The sequence below is a fragment of the Limulus polyphemus genome, unplaced genomic scaffold, assembly GCF_000517525.1.
Source record: "Limulus polyphemus unplaced genomic scaffold, Limulus_polyphemus-2.1.2 Scaffold5595, whole genome shotgun sequence".
Classification (NCBI taxonomy): domain Eukaryota; kingdom Metazoa; phylum Arthropoda; class Merostomata; order Xiphosura; family Limulidae; genus Limulus; species Limulus polyphemus.
This window is the reverse complement of record NW_013671205.1, coordinates 13,908-22,012: the sequence shown is the minus strand read 5'-3', so window position 1 is coordinate 22,012 and position 8,105 is coordinate 13,908. Positions and strand designations below refer to the sequence as shown.

The following is an 8,105-nucleotide window of genomic DNA, read 5'->3' as shown; positions in this document are numbered from 1 at the left end:
GTTTAGATTGTTTGTTTGTTTGTTTGTTTTAGAGCAAATCCACATTGAGCTATCTGCTGTGTCCATCGCCGGGAATCGAACCTCGGATTTTAGCGTTGTAAGTCCGTAAGTTTACCTCTGTTTAGAATATATAGTGTTTGATTTTATCATAAGCCAAAATAGGGTTCATATCACTAAATTACCCTAATTTAAAAATTAAACTTTGTCGTTGAATCTGTAAATAGACTAGCTAGGTGCCTGTAATGACAATATATATCAAAAATTGTTTCATCCAAACAATGTTAATTGGTTTATTTTTACGTTAATATACCAAATATGAAGAAACGTTAAATAATTTCATTTAAAAATAACAACACAATTTTGTTTATTTATGCGAGAAGATCACTATCAAACACCAAAATAATAAATTATTTTAATTATTTATAACCTGAGGTAATTGGTAATTTATCAAGTTAGCTTTATCTGCTTTTTTTATTATTTTAAAATTTAATGTCTACAAGGAAAAGTATTAAAATTTATTGCCCATCTTTTACTAAAATTTCCTTCTAAACGTTATTCTTGAATATCTTTTTGTACTCAATGTACTGGCAGTCAGACTGGATCGTGTTTGGTTTCAAGGAAATTAGTACACAATTATGGCCACCAGACATGTGAATAGTACCATTAGTAGTACGATGCAGGGTGGGAATCAAGACGAAGATTCAAGTTCCAACAGCACAAATTCTAAAATTTCACGGAACAATCAGTGGGTAAAACTTAATGTGGGAGGTACTTACTTTTTGACTACGAAAACTACTTTATGTAGAGATCCGAAGTCGTTTTTATATCGACTTTGCCAGGAGGACCCAGATCTTCATTCTGATAAGGTAAGTTCGCCTAATAAAGTAATGAGACAAAGGCAGAATATACTATAGTATATATAGGGAATCGAATCACTAAAGGTTTTGCATTAAAAAAAATTATTGCAACATACTGAAATTTATATGCAATTTAAAGGAGAGAGCTGAAGAAACACAAATAATAAAATACTTTAAATCCGAAGGTACTAAAATTTTAGAGAATGGATCAACTTTTAAATGTAAATTATGGTGTCATGTGTATATATAATCTGTGTTTATAACTACTAATAATATAAATGAAGTGTGATATTACATCATACTATACTCATAGTGACTCAGATATCGTCAGTGATAATAAATTATTTATTAAATATTAATTGGATTAATATTTTTCTCACCCAATATCATAAAAAGTTATGCCATGTAGTTGTAAGTTATTGATAACAGTGTGTAAATAATGTTTAAAAATTGCATGATAGGTGGGCATAAAATTTATTCCCCTCAAGAGTGTCTGTGCAATGACAGCCTTGAACTGTTGAAGGATCCTTGTTGTCCATATGTTAACCCAGATACCATGACCTTAATGAGTATTGAATGAAACTTGAAGGCTCTATGGGCAGGTTATGCAATAAATAAGGTATAGTAAAAATACCGTCATACACTCTTCATACTGGAAACCTGTATTGAGCCAAGAAAGATTAACATGGCTGAAATAATTTTCAGTCTTGCAGTGATAATATTTCTTGTATATAATGAGCTAAAAATTGTGCTAATAACTGAAGGATGTTGTCCACCATGAAATCAGTGTACTTGTTCTGTGCCTTAAATTTACTTTAACATTTAACTCATTACAAGCAGTTGCTTACTGTACCAACATGCATCATGGTACATACCAGTTCAATTAGTATGGTGTTTATATGATTAAATTTATTTCATCATCGTTATACACTGATAATATTGTTAGTTTGGTGCTATTAGGTGTGTTGGATCTGTAAACCTGACATTACCATAATTCTGCAGTAAAAATCATATCTAGCATGTCTATAACTTACAGGCATCTACATGGATATGTGTATTATAGTAATAAATTGATCATGTGTGATATGTTTTGAAAAGAATACAGTAAGAAACTCATAATAATTGCAGCTTAAGGAATTAATTACATAAATTTAGTAGGACATCTCGGTACAGTATGATTTGCTAAAATAAGTATTGTCTATTTATGGGTGAACATAAATATTTAATATTGTTATCACATGCATATTCTGCCAAACACCATAAGAACTTGTGCTGTGTGATCTCACTTGGTATTAATTTAAACTTTAACTGTGGGACAATGAAGTTCAAATAATTTCTTAGACTGTGAGATAGTCATGATCTATTTGATAAATTATAATTATCAGCATCTTTCTATTCTTTCACTGAAAGAGCCAATTGTAAAACATAATCAAATTAATATTGTTTTTTAGATGATTTAATTCTTTTGACAATAAAAACCAGTACTGGGTGACTTGTATTAACAAGAGGAACTCTGATAATAATGGGTATTAGTCAGGCAGAGTGAAAATTCCTGTCAGTTACTAAGTAAAACTATTTTCCTAGCAGATGGATGATTGCACAATAAGGCATATTAAATATATTAACACACATGGCCTGACAAAATATTTTTCAACAGAACTTCTGAAATTTTGATTATTGTTTTGTGTACCTTCAAATGGTCTTGAATTCTTCTTATAAATTATTTGTTCAAGTAAATAATAGTGCCTGATGACATTAATATTGGAAGCAAGGGAGGAAAAACCTGTAGTTTCTTGATGTTTCACTTTTGTTGGAAAGACTAAGGCAGTCTCTAAACTGGCATATATTTTTTATTGTTTTGCTACTTTCTTACTTAGTACACATGCAAGTAAAAATCAAATGTGGACTTTATTTTGTATTAGAAAAATGGTTCCCAAGATTATCTGCTCATTCTTTTAATTATTAATAATAAACATTGGCTGTGATTATTTGTGAAGAAAACAACTGTGTTTATTTTGTATTACCCTTGACACCACATTTCTGAGAGTAATTCATTTTAGGAGGTCAGAACTACCACATATTACAAGTTATGTAGTTCAGAGGTCACTGCTAATGTTGACTGCTCATTAACAGACACAAATATTTTCTGTGTTTGCATGTGTATATATTTTGGATTTGCCATTAATGTGATTCAGCATGGCTGTTTCTCTCTCTCAAGATATACAGATTGTAACACCAAATGTATGACTGTGTATAAGGCATCCCTTCACACTAAAAAAACATATGTCTCACGGTCTGACAATGTTCTTTTGAGGAGCTCAAACTTATTGAAGTAAACTACATCTCTTTTTGTAGCATACAAAACTGTTCTTGGAAGCTTTTCAATATGGCAGTGGATCTTAATACTTTAACTTTCATACGTTCCTCATGATTGACTCCTGTAAGTAATGGATATATACTGTCTCAACTGTTTCAAAGAAAATTGTTTCTTCCAAATCTTGTTTTGACAGTAACTTTTGTTACTTGTTTCTTTTAAGCAGTAAGAGGGTATAGAGATAATCTTTTGATTGAAGTCAAAGATAAGTAGAAGAAATAGTATATCAGAACATTCTTTGAAATTATTGTCCAAACAATGATGAAACCTAATATATAAGGTTTAGTGTCACTTTATACCTTTGAACATGAACATCAATTGTTATTTTGAGTTATCAGGTATATTAAGTGTACATTCAGAAATTTCTATAAGTTTGGGAATGAAACAAGTTCATGTGTTTCTGTAACTCAACATTACCATGAACATTCATGTTGTCTTCTCAGTGATATTCCTTTATAACCTGTGAAGGATGTCCACAAAAACATGTAGGACATGTCTTATTTGAGACCTGACTTTCATTGAGTAAAACCATTTGCCCTATTTTTCAACTTTAATACAACTGAGTATTCACTGTTCTAACTTCATGTTTTATTTTGTGTGTCTGGTTAGCTGTCATTCATTCATAAATTATATCCTTTTTTAGGAATTTCAGCTGCTCAACTGTTGTTTTTATTTTCCAAATATTTGAAAACATTTATTTGTTTTATCATGGTTTTTTCAAACATGTACCAAAATCTACCACGTGTCCTAAAATGGGTTTATACGAAACCTTGTTGGATTCTAAAGTTAACTTGTATTCATTTTTTCTTTAAACTTTGATAATTTGATTTAAGTTAATTTTTTAAAGATATTAAAGATCAATTATTTTTTAACTTAGGATGATACAGGTGCTTACCTTATTGATAGAGATCCAAGTTATTTTGGGCCTGTTCTGAATTACATGCGACATGGAAAGCTAGTCATTGACAAAGGTCTTGCAGAGGAAGGTAAGAAAAACAAAATTATTGTCATTCTAAAATTGTTATGTCATACCTCACAAAGTTAATTTTTAATAATTTTGTTTTAAAAATTTTGACAGGATATAAAAAAAAAAATTGTGGCATTTTGTTTATATTTTGAAAATTGTTTTGGGGAAAACATTTTAAGATGACTGCCTTAAACATACTATAGTTACCAAATAAAACATAACATATATAATTTTTTTTGAAATTAATACTCAGCATATCCACCTAGAAAGTTTGATTTAGTTGTTGTTTTGACTCGCTTTTAAATCTTATAAAGTATGTATTCATTAAAAACAGTGTTTTTAATAGTGGCATTGTAACTATCAGATACTGAGCATTGTTTGATGTTTACTGCACATGTAAATGATTAGAGATGAGATTTAAGATACAGAGGATATTTCAGTTCTTGGATGAAAAAGAATGTGTTTTCCAGTGGTGGATGAAGCAATTGATGATTGGTCGGGCAACTCAGCATGCCAGTGCTAGGGTGCTCTGAGATTGAATTTTGTGCTAATTTTACTAGAATTTATTGAAATTATTAATCATTTACAAGCACTTCTTTATGGTTCACAAAAATAGGTGCTTACTGGCACTCGCTACTATAGCTATAAGCATGTACACTTTCAGATTACACATGTAATTTATTATGCATTGTTATACTGATCCATACATACTACTATAAGTCTATCTATTTACCTAGAAACAATTTTTGTAGTGCAAGTTAAAGTCTAAAAAGCCGTACAGTTACTGTGACAAAATGTTGGTCCGGCTGCTGCCCACTCTGCTCTACCTCATGATTCCCAGTTTAGTTTTGTACTTGAATGTTGTAGGAGTGAAGTTTGAAACTTTTGTATTTACACAAAATTCTTTTGTAGGGGTTCTAGAGGAAGCTGAATTCTATAACATCACAGATTTAATCAAACTTGTCAAAAACAGAATACAGGAAAGAAATGCAAGTCTGACAAAGGTAAAGATTGTAATTGTTCAAAATAGTTAAGAGATATTTAATAATACAGGTTTTATGAAGGTTTAGAAAAAAAAACAGGATTTTTTAACATTATTGTTAAAACATTTTAGCTTTTTTATTGATGGACATAACTACTTTTGTACAATTACTTTTCCAGTCAACTAATTAGTAAATCAAAATTGTGAAGGAGATTAAGAAAAGATGATTCCACTCTTTGGTTGACTTTAAGCTTAATGGATTGTAACAATGTAACAAACAAGGTGTAATGTTAAGATGTTAAATGCCGAAATGTGATAAAGCAGTAAGAAATAGACTTAATATTCGTGATAAAAATCACATTAGTGTGCAGATAGTTTTTAACATTCCTCTTAATTTGTCCATTGCAGATTTCTATTTCACATGCCATTGATTTGAAATCTGAAATGGCATAAATAAGAAGAATTCGGATAAAACATTTGCAGTCTAGTGTGATTTTTCTTTTATCAGAAATATAAACAAGGTTTAAGTATGAATTTGAAAACATTTTTATGTTGTACTGTTCTACTATAAGCCTGTCATTATCAGTAACTTTTAATCAAAGCAAGCTACCGACTTAGATAACATATGAAATTTAACCTTGTGAGTAATGTAGATAATATAGCAGCCTAACTAGGAGTATGCTATATTGTAAAACCTATAAGAATTAGAGTATATTAATTCATCATTTGGGTACCCTCGTTTTTATTAATATTTTTGGACATCATGAATGCAAGTAACTGTCTGTTATGTTAATGTTCAACACAAATTTGAAAATAGAATACATCTTATGAGGATGTAAGAACATTTTTGACATTGTAAATTACAATTATGCGTGTAGCCTTATTGTCAAGTCTGCTGTCTCTCTCTAGGATTCTAATAAGCATGTATATAGAGTTCTTCAGTGTCATGAAGATGAACTTACACAAATGGTATCCACAATGTCTGATGGATGGAGATTTGAACAGGTAACGTGATTAAAAGAACTAGTACTATTTAAACCTTTAATAGGTATAAGATGCTTTAGTAATGTAGATGGTTTTTGCATGATAAGTTTAAAAACAACAACACAGTCTGATCAGTTTTCTAAAAAGTAATTATATAGACATATAGAGAGGTGGTAATACTATAAACAATAACTGAATTTTTCGTAAATACAAAAAAATGCATTTATAAAAGCTAAGTTTGACCATAAATCTCATTGAAAATGTGAAGTAATAATAAAATGGGTCTTTTAATTCACTTTTATTTTTGAGAATACAGTTTTTTTTTAAATAATTCTAAAATCATAATATATTTAAAGCTTCCAAAAAAGAATCGTATATTATTAAACAAGAGATTTTAATTGAACAAGATGCACAGATACACTTGCATCATCCAGCTAGTAAAAGGGGCATTAAGTCATATTTAACCATGATGTTTCAGTCATGTTAACACTTTAGAAAAACCTAAACAGTGAGATTTGTATGGTTCTTAGAACCAACCTTGTAAATTTCTATCTATTTTTAGGAAAACTAAGAAATGTAAGAACAGATTTGTACTCTTAACACTAATTGACTAGACAGCTACTCAGCTAATGGACTTGTGAAACTTATTTCCTATAAAGTAGGTATCAAAGGTTTTGTTTTTGTTTTTCAGCTAATAAACATTGGATCCTCCTACAACTATGGCAATGATGACCATGCAGAATTTCTATGTGTGGTTTCTAGAGAATACCCAGGGTTAACTTTGAATTCTTCAGAACGTGATTTTGAACCTACAGACCGTGCCAAAGTAAGAAATGGTTATTATTAAACTTTTCATATAAAGAAATTGTGTATTAACATAAGTGTGTGATTGTTATAGTGTTTTTGCAAAATTTTGTTCCGAGTTATTTGTCAGTTTTTTTTAAGGATTGTTTTATTGGTAGGAGTGAAAATGTTTGTGAAAGCTAAGTTTTAAATTTTTTGTGATATTTAGGACTTGGATTAATACTCACATTAATTTCTTATAAATATTCACGTTGGTTTAATATACTTAAATGGTAAAATTGTATTTGTTTGGTAATACTAGACTTAGGCCTAGCAATTATGGTTTTAATTGTCTACAAGGCTTAATATCCTTTAAGCCTTTCTTTAAAATCTATGCTGAGCATAGTTAAGATTCAGATAGTTAAATCTTACATTCAGATAGCTAAAGCTTACATTCCATTAAATGCTGCTCAGGTCTAAAACTTTGAAATCAAATTCCTGTGAATATAGACATACTTTATAATTCAGAGATCAAGTTTTGTAATAGCTTACTATGTTTGGTCATGTAGACCATTGTGGAAGATTTTAACTTGCAGATAATAATCTCAGGTTAATTGGTTGTATAATATAAGTATTTTTTTAATTCAAACTGGGTATATTCTACAATCTATTCAGACATCTTAGGCATGTATTCCTATAAATGCTGTCTAAGCTTAAAACACAAGTAAAATTTTTGTGAATAATAGACTTAGTACTTGGCCATCATTATATTACAGATGTTTGTTTTTTAGAAATGTATGTATAACAAAGAAAAGGAATATCAGAATACAAAAGTATTTTATATATATTCATATGTTTATTATATCATTATTAAATCCCGGAGTAATGAATTCATAACAATATCTGGAGTTTCATATTGATAAGATTTTGCTCATTTTTATCATTAAAATCTGGAATTGGTAGTTTATGTGATTTTTACTAATATCATTTCAGATTTCATACTTTTAGGTTTAAAGGCTTATTATTGTAAAAGGTATGTTTAGACAAAATTATATCTAGGTATGGGGGATCAGTTTGCTCATTTGATAGAAGAGTAGCTGGATGTAAGAAAGCACAGGGTTATTATAAATAGAGTTCAATCAAACTGGTATTAATTTC

The 8,105-nt window shown here is 29.6% G+C and overlaps 1 protein-coding gene across 1 annotated transcript in view; it reads left to right on the top strand.

The window, feature by feature from the left end:
- Positions 1-565: 565 nt before the first annotated feature.
- The window catches only part of LOC106472772 (BTB/POZ domain-containing protein KCTD5-like), a 12,419-nt gene continuing 4,879 nt past the window's right edge, over positions 566-8,105 (top strand). The window contains exons 1-5 of the mRNA XM_013933428.2: positions 566-866; positions 4,109-4,217; positions 5,111-5,202; positions 6,090-6,185; positions 6,856-6,990. Coding sequence (XP_013788882.1) covers positions 636-866; positions 4,109-4,217; positions 5,111-5,202; positions 6,090-6,185; positions 6,856-6,990 — 663 coding nt within the window. The 5' untranslated portion in view covers positions 566-635. The remainder of the gene's footprint in view (positions 867-4,108; positions 4,218-5,110; positions 5,203-6,089; positions 6,186-6,855; positions 6,991-8,105) is intronic.